At 37.2% G+C, this 17,042-nt stretch overlaps 1 protein-coding gene across 4 annotated transcripts; it reads left to right on the plus strand.

The window, feature by feature from the left end:
- The first annotated feature begins 1,142 nt into the window (after positions 1-1,142).
- Positions 1,143-15,231, plus strand: LOC105061444 (mRNA-decapping enzyme-like protein). Of its 4 annotated transcripts, none has more exons than XM_010945488.2 (8): positions 1,143-1,469; positions 1,552-1,616; positions 1,901-1,950; positions 3,698-3,842; positions 4,258-4,314; positions 9,279-9,408; positions 9,628-10,086; positions 14,890-15,231. In XM_010945488.2, the coding sequence occupies exons 1-8, from the start codon at positions 1,311-1,313 to the stop codon at positions 14,944-14,946; spliced, it is 1,122 nt and encodes a 373-aa protein (XP_010943790.1). In that variant the 5' UTR covers positions 1,143-1,310; the 3' UTR covers positions 14,947-15,231. The 4 variants fall into 4 exon arrangements, with proteins under 4 accessions (XP_010943790.1, XP_010943791.1, XP_010943792.1 ...); XM_010945489.2 differs by having other exon boundaries at positions 9,282-9,408; XM_010945490.4 differs by having other exon boundaries at positions 1,576-1,616.
- Positions 15,232-17,042: the final 1,811 nt, after the last annotated feature.

Below are 17,042 nucleotides of genomic sequence, written 5' to 3' on the forward strand. Positions count from 1 at the left end.
TCTAAGTGAACTATCCATAATAGAATCATTCTACCATCAATTAATATCCAAAATATCATTACAATTAAACAACTCATAGTAAGACAATATTCAACATTTAAAAATTGAAAATAGAAATTCAGGATATCTATCACATTCATCTGATAATTTGGATAACTCTTAAACCTTCGTCTAGAGTTATCATCACTCTATAAAGTCTACATTTTGGCTATAAGGCTATATTTATACTGACCCGGACCTTCATAGCTTCTGGTTGAGTTTGTGCTAGAGAGTGGGGGCTCATGTGAAGATCTTCCAACTCTTCTAGATGTTATCTCTTTCAACTCTCCTATCTCTCTTTCTCATACTGATATGAAAATCTTTCCAACTCATATATAGTCCTGCGATTGGAGTCTATCAACAATCACCAAATGAGAAGGAGGCATAGATTAAAGAAGGTAACCCTACCTAGAGGAGGGGGCAAAATGTAGAAGGATTGTAGGGCTTTTTTTTTTTTTTTCCAAATTAGCTCTTTCTTCCATATAAGCCTATCACATGACCTCATATGATGATTTTATAACGATAGTTAATAGTCAAATGAAATTCATAGCTAGGGTTTGCATCGAACTTTGAAAGTTTGATTATTTGATGGCACTAGATTAAAGTTCAGAATAAAATTAAAAATTTTCAAATAACTCAAATATTTTTCTAATATTATTTCAAAATTTTATATTTTTTTCTCTCTTTTTTTTTTTGAGTAAATTATCATGATCCTTTTCGAGGTTTGGGGTAATTACATGATCTCATACAATATTTTGGAGATATACATATAACTCTTAATCAAATATAAAAATTTAAATTAAAAAAATAAAAAAATATAAGATATATTAAGACTCAAATAGGTTAGATAGTAATGTTAGTAAGATCATTAATTTGTTTAACAAAAAGATATTAATAGAAGGTTACGGGTCATATATATATATATATATATATATATATAGGTAAAAGTTAAATGGTAGATCGTATAATTTCAAAATATTGAAGGGAGAAATCTGTACTAGCCTCAAATTTGGAGGAAGGCCACTGTAATTTAATTAATTAATTAATTTTTTTGGGACTTCGCTCCATTCCCTCATCGACAAACGCCTCCCCCCCGCCCCCGCCCCCCCCTCACCCTTTCTCAACTTCCATATTCTTTTTGACTTTTTGTATTCGACCGAATCGAAACCCTTTTCGGTATTTCTCGCCGGCGATGAGCCCCCGTCAATCCTCCAAGAATTAAGGGCTAGGCTTAGTGTTAGGGTTTAGGGTTTGGGATTGGGTCTACGAGGATGTCGCAGAACGGGAAGCTGACGCCCAACCTTGATCAGCACAGCACCAAGGTGCTCAACCTCACCGTCCTCCAGCGGATCGATCCCTACGTGGAGGAGATCCTAATGACCGCCGCCCACGTCACTCTCTACGAATTTAACATAGATCTCAACCAATGGGTGCGGCCCGATCTTCCTTTTTGATTCCCTCTTGATAGATTTCTTTTTCTTTTTTTGATTTTTTCCATTTCCATCTGATTAGGCTATTGCTTTCTGTTTATGGCAGAGCCGCAAGGACGTGGAAGGATCGCTCTTCGTCGTCAAGAGGTGATTAGATGATCTCATTGCGTTTGCGTTATGATTTTGTTTTGAGTCGCTGCTGGAACTTTAAGTTCTTGTTTTGGTCCTTTCTTTTGTCTATAATATATGGATAGAAAGAAAGGATTTTCGGGAAGATTTTCATTTTTGAGTAAGAACATTTTTCCGGAATCTCGTACTCCTACATTTGTATGGTTTGTTGTGTTCGGCCATTCTTCATAGTTGTGATTGTCTGACTTTTGTTTTTTTTGTTTTTTTTCCAACTGCTGTAAAGAAAAATCCTTTTTTTGCAGGAATACACAGCCTAGATTTCAGTTCATTGTCATGAACCGACGCAACACAGGTATAGAACTAGATGTTGATGTCATCATCATTGTCTACTCATTCTGATAGCTCTTCTTGCTTGTAGCCTGTTGGTGTATGCGAACTTAATTGTACTAATTAATGCACTAGATGGGAATAAATATTAAATGCACATGTATTTCTGAAGGCTTATGTTAGATATGCAAATAATTGCTCGTATTGCAGGTATACACTGATGATTCTTGTCCTTTGTACAAATTATAGATGACTGTTTAAGCACCATGAGTTGAATCGAGTTTAGAATGATCGGACAGTTCAAGCAAGGTCTTGCCAACTTACAGTAATGTTGGACTCAAAATAATTGCGACTATTAATTCTCCAATTACTCTGCTTCGGCAGCTTGATCATGAGGAAATTGTGACAACCATCTCCATTAGTCTCAACCTCTAACTTGGCAAGCATGTAATCTTTCATTGATGATGAGAGGACTCTTAGTACCCACACAAGGTGTACTTTGTCAAAAAGGGAATTTTGATTTAGTTTCTTGCTCTCCCTCAGCAATGAGAAAGGAGTCTATCTATCTCCCTAGCTTTGGTAGGTCTTCCCAACACAATTCAAAGAGGGAAATTCCATGATCTTCTTGAACATTGGGCAGATGGTTGAAGAAGTTTATGTCCTTCTTTGCTTGATAATATTAACGAAGCTCTTTGTGATACTTAATAGTTTATTCCAATAAGAGCTATGGTCAGTTTTGTGCTTGCATTTGTCATGTTGCTCTTTCATGGTATTCTGTGCTATTATGCACTCCAAGGCCCTTATGTCTGCTCAAATAGGATGTTCTGACAACTACTACTGAAATGTAACTTCGGTTTTATTTTTCTTGGAATGTTGGTACTAGTTGTCCCATAGTACCATATACCTTGTAGATTCTGATACCATTCTGTTCAGAGTGTTATATGATGAATATAATCCACTTTGGTAATCTGGTTGCCCTTGTGATGGAAGATATGTTATATTGCAAATAAATTTGATTGATTTGTATATATATATATACGAAACATATGATCTTTACCAGTGTCCCAGTTTTAGAAAGTTGACTTGATTTATGTGGATGAATTTGCATGGATTTAAGTGTCAGTTGGCATGAACACAACATGGCATCATAAATACCATGTCAGTGCATTGCCAGCATGTGGTAAAGCCATGGTACCAGTTGCATGCCAATACATGGCATGCTGCTGTGCAAAGCACTGACATGGCTCATCTTGGCATGGTATGCTGCTGTGCCAAGCCCTGACATGCCTCAGCTTGGCACAATTCAGTATGTACCAGCCTAGTGACAGGCTGGCATGCCACCAGCACACATTACTTTCACCCCTAATCATTATAAGGTGATTAATTTACTAAAACTTTGAACTGTGGAATGGTGTGTGGTTTTTGCACATTTATGGTGAAACATTCTGCTGATCTTGATTTGGAACAATTCCAGAACACTTTTTCAGACAAAACACATTCTCTAATTGATAACTTTGATGTTCAAACTGACTGGTTTTTGGCCGGTTGACAAGAAGAGCAAATTGGGAATTCCCATCTGTAGCCTGCTAGTCAGAGGCTTTTTTTTTTTTTTTTTTTTTTGTGCTGTTTGACTGAAGAAGCATCTATTTTAACAGTTGGATAGGAATGAAATTTCAAACCCAGTTGGATGGCATATCCAATTTTTTAGCCATCTAATTGATCAGCATATAGAAGCAGATTTCACATGTAAATCACAACTTTCTTATGAACAGATAACCTGGTGGAGGATCTCTTGGGAGATTTTGAGTATGAAGTCCAGGTTCCATATCTATTGTACAGAAATGCAGCTCAGGAAGTTAATGGAATATGGTTTTACAACTCACATGACTGTGAAGCAATCGCAAATCTTTTCAGCAGGTAATTATTTTTGGTGCTTCCAGTTTCTGTCTAGTTAACTTACCTTTAACATTTTGGGTTTATCATAGTTACATTTGCTTCATGAATAATGATATGATAAATGATGTCAAGGAGAGCTATTATATATTGTTCAGATGTTCTTTAATGTATTTAGTATTTTGTATAATGAAAGATCAGTTATGCAAATCATCATCTTGCTTTGTATTTAGACATTTAACTGATTATAAAAGTTATGACTGCAATTGTCAAGCAGACTAAAGAATTCTCTTCCATTCAGGATACTGAATATTTGATTTAGATGTTTATGTGTTTCCTTATCTTCTAGAAACTTAAGATTATGTGTGAGACATAAGCTGCAGTTTTTACTGGATGAGGAATTTACTTTGTTCATACTAAAGTATTATCTTTCATTCAGGATACTTAATGCATATTCCAAAGCCCCCCAAAAGCCTAAAGTATCTTCAACAAAAAGGTACTATGCAACATTTCTTAAATTCATTGTGCTGAATAGGCCCTAATACTGATGTGTCATCTATCCTGTGCTTTTGCTCTCCCATATTGTGTTCATGAATATCATGTTCATCTGATAGTTTGGACCATATCTCTGACATTTTAGCAAAATTTTGCCAAATTATCAAGTTAATATGTTGTAACCTTCATATCTATTTATTGACCAGTTGGATTGCTATTTGGTTTGACAATGCTATAAAATATCTTTTAGCACATCTAATTATTTTAAAGAAAAATTATAACATCTAGTGATATTAATTTTAAATAGATTAACGGATTATATTTCTTCAAAGCTATATTATGGCTTCTACAAGCACTTGAATTTTTGGACTAATCGCTGGTATGTTTCTTTCTATTTGCTTACTTGTAGTTACAAAATTCATCACTAAATGACATGTCTTCATATCCAGTCTTATATCACCCTCTCTCCTTTTTATGAGGTGCAAGAAATGGTACTTATAAGGTCGACTACTGATAATATGGACCATGTCTTCTTATACCACATACTTGTAGTCATGCTGTATATTGCACACTTGAGTATGCCCATCTTTTGCTCTTCTATACAGAGAAAACTTTGGTATTATTGTTGATCATTAATTTAACTGCAGTCAGAACCAACATTGGGTTAGTTTTGGTTGGTTGACTTTGGTTGAACACAGTTTTTTTACATTCTACTTACCTCTTTGAAATTAGTACCTATTGAACTGTTAGCATGAAATCTACCAGATTTTTAATAGAATGGCACAGTAATTTGACCATTGTGATCCTGTATTACATTTGGTTAATTATGAAACTCAGTGACATGATTTGAGAAAGCTAAAGCTTTTCAGGTCCTTTTTTTTTTGTGAGGATCTTATGTGCATGTCTTGTGTAAATCTACAGCTAGGGGGTCTTCATGTGCCAGCAAAGAAGTGGTTTTGATGGTAATTATTGTGGTTTAATTGTCCATACAGTTTAAAGAACTTAAACAAAAAAGAAAAGAAGAAATGTTTTGTGTGAGAGTAGGTTCAGAACAAGGTGGTATAGGGGTTCTGACTTTGCGATGATAGGGTTAGATGGTACAGAAGTGGCTTTCCTGTATATAACTTAAAAGAGGATATCTCAAAATTTGAGAAATTTTATTAATTTGGTTGATGTAAATTTCATCATGTTTAATCTATTGAATAAAACTAAAAAAAACTGCTTCAAACAGAATTATATACTCAAATGAGGTGAAGGGGAGAGAAATCAACATGCTACATGGCATTCTGATGACATTAAGTTGAGCTGCTATATATTTGCAATTTGCAACTACTAGATTGGTTTGGTGCATGGCAAAAGTAACTAATGGTAATAAAAAAGAGTTGGATCGAGGAAACAAGATTGTTTTCTTCTACAAGGGGCTCCTTTTGGGCCCAATTTGCTAGTCTTATGTCTAATTTTTGGATGATGTTCTTTTCCTCAAGGATCATGAGGAGTCATATGAATATGCACCTTTTCTTTTGTTGTTTTGAGACAATGGGGGGCTGCATGTGTTTTATCAAAAGGTGCTGAGATCAACTCAGATAAATAAAGCTGAATTATAGTTCCTATAAAAATTGATGGATTGTTCAATGAATGTTTTACTCTTCTAGGCGTTCCTTCCTCATTGAGATGTCATTGTTGCATGCTTGGAGGAGAGCTTGAATGTGGAAGAGGATTATGCCTTCTCCTTTTTATGTACACTAAGAAATAGCGGCCAACACTTTTGATTATAATTGGAAATTATTTTAGATTGCAGTTGAGATGTTGGGCTTGTAAAAGACAAAATTAATATCCAAATTTGGCCCTTCTCCCTCTGTTCTTTTTTATGTTCTCTCCTCCAGTTTCAACCGTCGAAGCTTATACTGTAAAACCAATTGGTTGGTTGGGATAAAGCTAGGTTGCTATGCTTATGGCAGCATGGACATTGATAGCTAACTGAATGCCATAGTTGGAAAGTAAAAAAAAGCCTTTCTTAATTAGAAGTTTAATGGATGATTGGGGGAAAATTTGGTGCTTGAAGATAACATTTTAGGTAGAGGTCTGCTCACTTCTTTTATTCTAATAAGCATTTCACTTTAAATTATGGAAGGCACAAGATGAAAGAACATTTCTTGATGGGGATTATATGATGGAATATTTCATGGACAAGATCACATGTGTTTGGTGAATTATTGAGAAGATGAAAGGAATGGGTTCTTGCAACTTAGGCAAGTCTACACTTAGGTTGTGTTTGGTAGCTGACAATCTATCTAGATTGTTGGCAATTTAAAAGTGCTCCACCAAATTACCATGTTTGGTATACTTTTTGGATTGGTAATCCAGATTATCAGGTAATCCAAATTACCTCCCATGAGGTAATTTGGATTATCAAAGGGAGGGGTGGCTATCCAGATTACCTCCCATGAGATAATCTTGTAATAAATTTTTTTGACGAAACTGCCCTCTTCCCCTCCCCCCTCCCCGCATGGCGCCACTCGTGCCTCCCCCTTAACCCGTGCCTCTCCCCCCCAACCCCCCCAACTCCTCCTCCGACAGTCCTTGCCACCTCCTACGCCGCCTTCGTGGCCCTCGCCGAAGGTAGCGATGGGCGGCTGGGGGGTAGGGGGGCGGTGGCTAGGGTAGCGCAGGCGGTCGGGGGGTCAGGGAGAGGTGGCAGTGTGACGGGCGGCTGGGGGGCCGAGGTGCGGTGGCCAGGGCAGCGCGGGCGACCGGGGGTCTGGGGGGTCGGGGAGGGGTGGCAGCGCGATGGGCAGCCGGGGGGCCGAGGTGCGGTGGCCAGAGCAGCACGGACGGTCGGGGGGCTGGGAAGCGGTGGCAGCGAGATGGGTGACCGTGGGGCCGGGGTGCGGTGGCCTGGGCAGCGTGGGCGGTCGAAGGGTCAGGTTGCGATGTTGGAGGCACGACGGGTAGGGGGTAGGGGGGAAGGGGATTGGGGCATGGCGTGCCGGAGAAGAAGGAAAAAAAAATAAAAAAATAGTTTAAAAATAATAAATTTTATAAAAGTAATACAAATAATAATAATAAGTATTAAAAAATAATAAATTTTTCATATAATAATTTTTATCATTAAAAAAATAAATAAATAGTTTAAAAATATTAAACTAATAATTTGATTTAAGGGTATTTTCGAAATTTGATGTTACATTATTAGTAATCTGATTATCGTATCAAACATGTCAATCAAAATTTTCAGTAATTTTTCTGCAATATTATCTATATGTATCAAACACAGTAATCAACATTACTGGTAATCTATCCAAATTGCAGGTAATTCAGATTACCAGATAATCCAGATTACCACTGCTTGGCAATGCACCAAATGCAACCTTAAGGCTTTGGACCATGAACTATAATATATAGTAACTTTGAATACTTGGAACATGCTTCTTGGCTGTGTAAGTTTCTGCTAAACATCTTAAGCTATAGTCAAGCTGTATCTAATGCATGGTAAAGGGAAAAAAGTCTTTCAATCTGTTGTTTTGTGGTTCCTATTTGAAGCCTATGTTATTGTAGAATGTGGTATGTGCTCTGAGTAATTTTAAAGCAGAAAAGAACCATGTCCGTCATTAAGTTTTTGTTAAAATTTAAACAAAAATTGTTGACTAAATTTTTTTCTTTTAAGATATCAACTTTATTGGTTTGTTACTTTGTTTCTTCCTCTCCTTTATTTAACACCCCCCTTAAAGGTGTACAACTCCCTAGTAAACCAGTGGGAGGCAGCTGATGGTGACAACTAGCCTGATGCTTTATGCTTAGAACTTGCAACATTATCTACAACTATTTGAATAAATATCCAAGTCTTACTATAGCCATCTAGAGACTTGGAACTTCTTCTTCTTCTTTTTTTTATAATATATTTATATATATAAATTAACTGAACAGCATAGAACTGTTCTTAAAAACTTTGAAACAATAACATGATGAAAACAAGTTTATTAAATTAGTGGGTAACAGTTTGTCGCTTTATTGGTATTGGCCTATTGCATCGGCATTAGAAAACTTCCATTGAAGTGAAGGCTACAATTCTTTACAAGAATTGAAATCCCATGCTCAATGATCTGAAGCCCTATTCTGTTAAGATGGCACTATTTATGCACAGTTGTTGAAGAAGGTTCCTCATGGATAAAATTTTACAACCTGTTCTCGGTTTAATACCAACCCTTTGTTAACCCAACACGAATCTTCATGTGTGATCATGTTTAATGACTTGCTCGAATGACAATTTATATTAATGTTGTTGCATAAGCAGGGGGTTAAAGAAGTCTTTGACATGTAGCTTCCCAAAGGCCAAAACAACTCAAAATGCAAGATCCATTTTCTTATGCCCCTAGAGATGCTGCTATAATGGTTGATAATGATAAATGCAATCTTTAGTAAGTGGAGTTTCCTACTTGGTGAAAGAAATGTTAATGAAATGGCTAATACCCTTGCTAGCATGAGCATGAGAAGGACGGGATAGCATGTGCACCCTACTTTGCCTTGGTTTCTTTTGGCTGATCTTTTTGGCCCTTCATGTAGTACACAGATTTTCTTTAACAGATCCATCACTTTGGGAAGGGTTGCGTTTGAATACTTCATACTTAAAAAGGAAGCTGGTGTCAGATGGCTTAACAGTTTCATTAGTTTTTAATACTTAACTAAGTTTTTATGTTTGTAATCAAGCCCATAAATTTCTTGGAAACAAACACTTCATTTGTTGGCCCTACGTATCAAGTAGAAGATTTTATACCGGTCACATCCTCTTTGATGCATACGCATACAAGACATGGATGCGCACAGGCATGGGCGCATCCACAACATGTGTGCATATGCAGATACACAGAGAAAACACATAATTCCTATTTATATCTCTCCTAAATCAGAGAATTTGAATTCTATGAGTAAGTTATCTTGGGATTTGATTTTATTCCTCTATATTTGCAGCAGCGAGTTTGAGGAACTGGAAGCTGTTCCTCATTTATCTGTCATTGAAGGTCCACTAGAGCCACCAAAAGCATCTGCCACTGCACCAGTTCCAGATGTTTCTGATGATTCATTTGTGAACATCTTCAGTGTATGTAGCTTTGCAAACAGTTGCTTTTCTTGTTATGTGCTGCTATTGCATATTCTTTATTTTCTTTTTTATCAATCACCTTTTTTGTTTGTGTGAGGGAAATTTTACTCATTTACCATAGATCATTCTATTGCTTGAAGCAGTTATTAATTTCAGAACTGGTACACTGAGTTATAACTTGATATTCTATACTTGACATGGTTTTCCTATGTTGTGCAGGCAGCTACGAGTATTGGAAATGCATCAAATGCAGTGGTTGCAGCACAACCACACCAACCTTCTGCACCTACCCCTTTATCTTCACACACACCAAGTGTTACTCCATCCCCATTGCGAACAATTCAATCCACCCCTACTCTGCCAACTTCATCTACTTCTGTGATGCCTGCTGTTGATGCTCATGAATCCAGCGGTGGCAGTGATAGTCATGCTACAAATCTTGTTAAACCTTCACTTTTTTCAGCTACACCATCTTCTGCATTGATGATGCCACCAATTTCATCTTCCATGCCGACTGCCCCACCACTTCATCCTCCTGTGACCATGCAGCACCCATATGGTACTCTATTACTTCAACCCTTTCCACCACCTACACCTTCTTCACTCACTCCAGATCCAAACTATGGCCCAGTTGTTACAAGAGACAAAGTCCGTGATGCATTGGTGAGGCTTGTGCAGGTAATATTATTTGGTTCCATTGTATCACCATGTTATTCAATTCTGGTAGTGTTAGTCTGGTTGCATGAATGTTGCTGCTATGGAGATCATCATATAATCATTCGGCTTTAGTTTGTCTGTGATAATATATTTTTTGAAGATGAGGGTGAGCGTGACTTAAATAAGCAGAGTTGACCTATTGTAGGGAAATGACTAGGACATGACCTTGTTAGGAATTCAAGTTCTATAATTGGAAAAGTTTGTGGATTGAAGAAAAAGAACTTTCTGCATTGCCACCATGTAAGGTTGTTAAAATAGGCATTTGCATTCTTGGATGCATTCTTATATGCATTGATATGAGAAATCTAATCATGTACCCATATTTCATGGGCTTCTCTCAGCCCTTGTTTGCTAGTGAAACGATATACCCTAAACAAATGGGGTAGCTCGGAATAAACTAATCTACAACATGTTAACCTCAGAAGGTCATTTTGCCTTTTTGGTGGAGTCTATCTACTTTGGGTTATTCAGGTTGGGTTGGAAAAATGTGGCGGTTGACTTTTTAAATGCATAATCTACTGGAAAAAAGTGGGCTACAAGAGCGTATCTTGAAGAATAACCCAGGATAAGTTGGGTTATTTCCAATTATTCTAGTTTAACCAAACTGAATAGGGCCTTGAAATCCTGTTGTTCCTTCACTAGTAAACCTAGGATGTCCATTAAGATGAGATTCCCATACCATATTTATGCAAACAAAGGAATTAGTTAATGAAATTAAGGGATTAAGATCACTGGAGTTTCGTGAATCTCCTTCCCCTTGTGTAAATTTCTAATATATATCAAGAGAGAAAATGGAGGAAAGAGAGATGTCTTGATCTAGAGTTCAGCCATTCCAAGGGTAATGTAAATACTATAAGCTAGAGGATGAATAGGATAGGTAAGAAGGAAACGCATTTCCCTTACCACGTCTACCATCTATGTCCTTAATTCTTGAGAAGTGTCATATCTTTAGCTAAAAATGCTTTCTTAAATTTCAATTTATCTTTTTGTGATCCTTGTGTTATAGACATGCTCTTGAAGCAAATACATGATTTCTTGATCAGATCTGACTTCAATCTGGTGAACCAGACTCCAATTGACCTAATTTAAAGTCAGAATTGGTAAGGTGTAATTAGGGATGCAAATGGGTTGGGTCAGATTGGGTCATGAGTGACTCCTATCTGACCCGACTTTTTGATCGGATTTGAATATTGGACCCAAACCTACCCCAATAAAAGATTGGGTCGGGTCGGGTCGGGTCCATAGTCAAATTTTTTGATCCAACAGATCATTCAGGTCGGATCGGGCCCATGTATAACCCGGCCTTGATCCATGAAATACGGGTTCGGTTCGGATCTAGATCCGAGTTGATTTGGATCTGAGTTATAAGTAACAAGATCAATAAGTAGAAGATCTACAAACAATTTTATTTGCACTATAAATTTTGATCTTGATGCATAAGATTATTAGAGCCCCCATGTCCCACACTCTTTATCCAAAAATCCAAAAAGTCTAATTACATTTTCCTCACCACTGTCCTTGACTTGGTTAATCCAAATTTAGAATATTCTAACAAACTTTTAAAAGATAAGGATCTAAAAATCAATATAATGCACTTTTAAGAACAATGATATTAAAGTAGCCTCGATCAAAATTAACATTTGTGTAATGTAGGAACAGAGAGAGATGAGGGATGGGGTTCAGCTGTTCAGGTGAGTGTTCGGATCTTGTATCAGGTCGGATTGGATCGGGTCATTTATCTCAAGACCCAAATCAATCCAAAAGCCTCCATGGATCGGGTTGGATCAAAATTTAGTAAATCCAGATCCGATCCGAGAAATGGAACAGATCCAATTTTAGAATCCGATCTGAACCGTGGATCCTTTAAAACGGTTTGGATCGGATCTACGTGGGTCGGATCGAGTTAGGTCATGGGTCAACCCGACCCATTTGCAGCCTTAGGTGTAATAGGAAGACAAGGTCAACACACATGCAGAAAATAAGGAGTGAATTCATTTAAAGAAAATATTGCATAGAAACATAATAGAGTGAATGCACTTATAGAAAATAGGGAGTGCATTCGTCAATTCTCCTATATATTGAATGGTTGGCACTGACATTGTTATAGAAGTTTTATGCTTATTTTCATTATAATGATTGTTTCGACATATATGAAAAATAAGATATTGCTTCTTTTTAGTTTTTCAAGCTTGGAAGTTTTTAAACTCTTTAAACGGTCTGTTGACCATTTGAACCTGATTTAACACTTAAGGGAGCTAGATGTTTAGCAATTGCCTTGCTGCGTTTTCAACTTTGGTGGTAGCATGCAGTTAAATATAGCTGACTTTGTGTTTGACTGTCATAAACTCTAGCCTACCAATGTCTGCTAGCTTGACCCATAAGCCTACAATCCTATTGGTGTATACCCTTTACCTCTTTTCTTTCCGGTTTTCTTTTTCTGTGATTATATCTAAACACTAATATTCCAATGTCTTCCCTCATTTATCCATTCATATGGCTTGTAAACCCAAGAATCCGTGTAGCTACGCATACACAAAAGCGTATTTTGTAGCGACGAGACCTACTGCTTTTTGAGAGAAAACCTACTGCTTTTTCCCTGTTCCATTCCTTCACTTTTCTCTTATTCTTTCTTATTTATGTTTTTTAACTTTCCCTGCTTTTCTCACGGCCAGTAACAGCATGTTTTCTTTTCATTCTCTTATATGCTCCTTTTCTTCTTTCTACTTATTTTGTTACTCCTTTTCTTCCTTTCTGCATCTTTATCTTTTTCTGCTGATGGCTTCATACTTTTCTCCTTTTAATCCTTGTCTCCTCCATCTTCTAATTTCGTTGTATCCTTTCAGTCCTCTAACATCTTTCCTTTTCTGCATCTTTCTTCTCATCAAAACTAGTCCTCATTATGATACTTAGGGAATTATCCTATTATTCTAGTTTAACCTAACTGAATAGGGCCTTGAAATCCTGTTGTACCTTCACTAGTAAACCTAGGATTTCCATTAAGATGAGATTCCCATACCATATTTATGCAAACGAAGGAATTAGTTAATGAAATTAAGGGATTAAGATCACTGGATATTTGTAAATCTCCTTCCCCTTGTGTAAATTGCTAATATATATAAAGAGAAAGAAAATGGAGGAAAGAGAGATGTCTTGATCTAGAGTTCAGCCATTCCAAGGGCAATGTAAATACTAAAAGCCAAAGGAGGAAGAGGATACATAAGAAGGAAATGTGTTTCCCTCACCACATTTAACATCTATGTCCTTAATTCCTGAGAAGTGTCATATCTTTAGCTAAAAATGCTTTCTTAAATTTCAATTTATTTATCTTTTTGTGATCCTTGTGTTATAGACATGGTCTTGAAGCAAATACATGCTTTCTTGACCAGATCTGACTTCAATCTGGTGGACTGGATTGTAGTCTACCTTATATGGAGGTGAACTAGACTCCGGTTGACCTAATTTAAAGTCGGAACTGGTCAGGTGTAATAGAAAGACAAGGTCAACATACACATGGAAAATGAGTGAATGCACTTACAGAAAATAAGTAGTGCATTTGTAAATTCTCCTATATATTGGATGGTTGGCACTTGGTACTGACCCTGTTATAGAAGTTTTATGCTTATTTAATCATAATGATTGTTTCGACATATATGAAAAATAAGTTATTGCTTTTTAGTTTTTCAAGCTTGGAAGTTTTTAAACTCTTTAAACAGTCTCTTTCACCATTAAAACCTGATTTAACTAACGCTCAAGGGAGCTAGATGTTTAGAAATTGCCTAGCTGCATTTTCAACTTTGGTGGTGGCATCCAGTTAAATGTAGCTGACTTTGTGTTTGACTGTTATAAACTCTAGCCTACCAATATCAACTCTCTGTCTGCTAGCTTGACCTATAAGCCTACAATCCTATTGGTATTTACCCTGTTTACTTCTTTTATCTCTAGTTTTCTTTCTCCCTCATTATACCTAAACATTAATGTTCCAATGTCTGCCCTCTTTCATCCATTCATATGGCCTGTAAACCCAAGAATCCGATACACAAAAGTGCATTTTGTAGCGACGAGACCTATCGATCAGTTCGAGAGAAAGCCTACTGCTTTTCCCTTGTTCCGTTCCTTCACTTCTCTCTAATTCTTTCTTAGTTTTGTTTAACTTTCCCTGCTTTTCTCACCGCCAGTAACAGTATGCTTTCTTTTCATTATCTTATATTCTGTTTTTCTTCTTTCTACTTATTTTGTTACTTCTTTTCTTCCTTTCTGCATCTTTATCTTTTTTCTGGTGATGGCTTCATACTTTTCTCCTTTTAATCCTTGTCTCCATCTTCTGATTTCCTTGTATTCCTTCAGTCCTCTAACATCTTCCTTTTCTGCATCTTTCATCTCATCAAAACTAGTCCTCGTTATGATACTTAGGGAATTATCATCATAAAATCGACTTGCCATTCCCAATTTACATAAATCCTGAGCTTGCTATCTTCACCTCCTCGACATTTTCTGCTCTGAAATTTGCTTGGGCTGCATTGTTTTTGGGCATCCCTCCACCTTTAGTAATACTTGGCTGGATGAGTCTCTTTGTTGCATCCTCTGGTGATTTACGAACCAAGTGTATTCTGCCTGTGATTTCTCTATTTTAAGGTGGTCGTTTTGATTTTAGATATTTATGTTTTGATAGTTTTTGATTGATTTTTACATCTTTTTTTTTTTTTGAATGTGCATGATGCAGCAACAAAGATGCTTAATCTGGATTTCTGCATGTTTTTCTTACAGAATAACCAATTCATCGATATGGTATTTCGGGAGATGCTGAATGCACATTATTCATGATAGACCTCGTTTGTTCATGCAGCCTCTTTGTCGTGTGCTTTAAAGATAGGCCGGTGTAAATCATTTGAGTGGTAGCTAGCTAGTCGTGGGAACCTTTTTTTACCAAGCTTCTTATCTGCCAGCAGAAGACTGAATGTGTGATTGGCTTAAGTAACTCCCTGAATGTGAATATAGTAGAATTGGCCGTCTCAAGTTTCTTGCTTGACAGCAGCCAATCTCTTGCTGACCAAAGATGCTTCATAATTCTTGCAGTTCATAGATACTAGTTGTGAGTTTGTGCTTTTATAACAAGTCTATCTCTAAGTCCAATGATTGACTGTTCTAAATTTTTGAAAGAATGCTCTTCTGCCTGGGTTTTTGGAATTTTCACTAAACACAATCCATAAAGCAGCTGCCGAGATAAATAGGTAGAAGGAAATCGGTATTACGCCTTAAAATTAAGACCAATAATTTCTGCTTCTGACATCCATGGTTGTGAGATGATACGAGTGATGTAACGGTTGCTTAATGCGTCGGCCTGTTGTTGTGGAACGTGATCTCTAACATTGCTTCAACTCTGCTAATTGTTGGCGGGCAACCTACGCTACCAATGAATGTTCTGAGGCAAATTTGTGTGGCCAGAGATTTGAGACTTGAAATGAGAATCCTTGGACCTGCTTCATCTGCTACATTATTGGCCTCATGCTGACTCCGCCTTTTGGGGTGGTGGCTGTTGAAACTTGGTAAGTGGATCATCAATACCCTGCAGAAAACCGTGTCAAGTGCACAACGCTCAATACTCTTCCCACACGAGGTCGGCACCCGCACCCGTATTGCGATGACGGGCAAACTGAAGAGGGTGATTAAATAAGAGCCCAGAACAAGCAGCAGAAAAAACAGAGAAATATTTGTTCATGTCTTTAGAAAGGAGCAAGGATGGTCAGTGTTTCAGGACCTAAGCCTAATGCATTGGCATAAGACCAGACCAGGGCGTCAATTGGTGCACGAAGGAAAAGCCATGCGTTACAGCTCGAGCAATACATGCAAGGCCATTTTTCAGCCAGTTGTCCGAGAGGCATGAAATGAAATTTAATCGAAGGTCTCCTTTAATAGCTTTGTGTACCAGAGTTTGAAGTCAAACTGTATACCAAAGCTAAGAAATTCAAACTCTTGTTAGGATTTAATTATGTCTTAGTCCTTGTGCTTTATACAGGAAAATGAATGATTTGAATGTATTAAGTTTTGAAAAATTTTTTGTGTGATCTAAAAGAAAAGGGATGCATTTTTTTTTTTTTTTTAAGAATGGAAAGAAGAGACAAGATTTCCTTGGAGGGTGAATTGTGTGATGCACGAATACAAGTTCATCCAACACGCCTTGGAATGTCGTGGCCCATGACAGCTTCAACCAGCCAAATTGTCTTTCAAATGACCAAAAGTGAGAAAGCAAACCCTTGACAGTGGCAGCTGAATTTCAGACAAGTTAGTTGTGGTGGTATCATTCTCAAAGGCGATTACAAGGATACTGATGTGGTCCAATTCATGACAAGTTAGTTGTGGTGGTATCATTCTCAAAGGCGATTACAAGGATACTGATGTGGTCCAATTCATGACAAGTTAGTTGTGGTGGTATCATTCTCAAAGGCGATTACTGATGTGGCCCAATTCAACCTCCAATCATAAGTTTGACACACTAAAGGGACAAGATACTTTTTTGTTGGACAAGTCCTTATTGATTGAACTGGATAAAGATGACCAGGAGGGTGTTTTTCACTTGGCTTATGACTCTGAAGTCCAACAATAGCAGGACAAGAACTCTATATCTATAAGAAAGGTTTTGACATATTAGGTATGCAAGATGTTTCTTTTTGATTTATTACTCAGATCTTGTTCTCCTTTGTTCTTCGAAACCCCTTCACTGACTTAAACATCAAAGAGTCCCTCCATCGGTAACTCTAGTGACCTTCATTCTATCTTCCTCGTGTGTGCAGATTTATGCTCTTTGAAGCTTTGGATCGGATATTGGCAGCAACAAATTGATGCATCTATGGGAATCAAAGAAAGATTTGAAAACATGAAGTTGAATAGATATAATAATATAGAGAGCAGCAAACAAGCTT

The sequence above is a fragment of the Elaeis guineensis genome, chromosome 8, assembly GCF_000442705.2.
Source record: "Elaeis guineensis isolate ETL-2024a chromosome 8, EG11, whole genome shotgun sequence".
In the NCBI taxonomy this organism is placed as follows: Eukaryota; Viridiplantae; Streptophyta; class Magnoliopsida; order Arecales; family Arecaceae; genus Elaeis; species Elaeis guineensis.

Coding starts and splice junctions, on each gene's coding strand:
- LOC105061444 (XM_010945488.2), top strand. CDS start 1,311: ATGTCGCAGAACGGGAAGCTGACGCCCAACCTTGATCAGCACAGCACC. Junction 1,617..1,900: donor TCGCTCTTCGTCGTCAAGAG/GTGATTAGATGA, acceptor CTTTTTTTGCAG/GAATACACAGCCTAGATTTC. Junction 9,409..9,627: donor CATTTGTGAACATCTTCAGT/GTATGTAGCTTT, acceptor TATGTTGTGCAG/GCAGCTACGAGTATTGGAAA.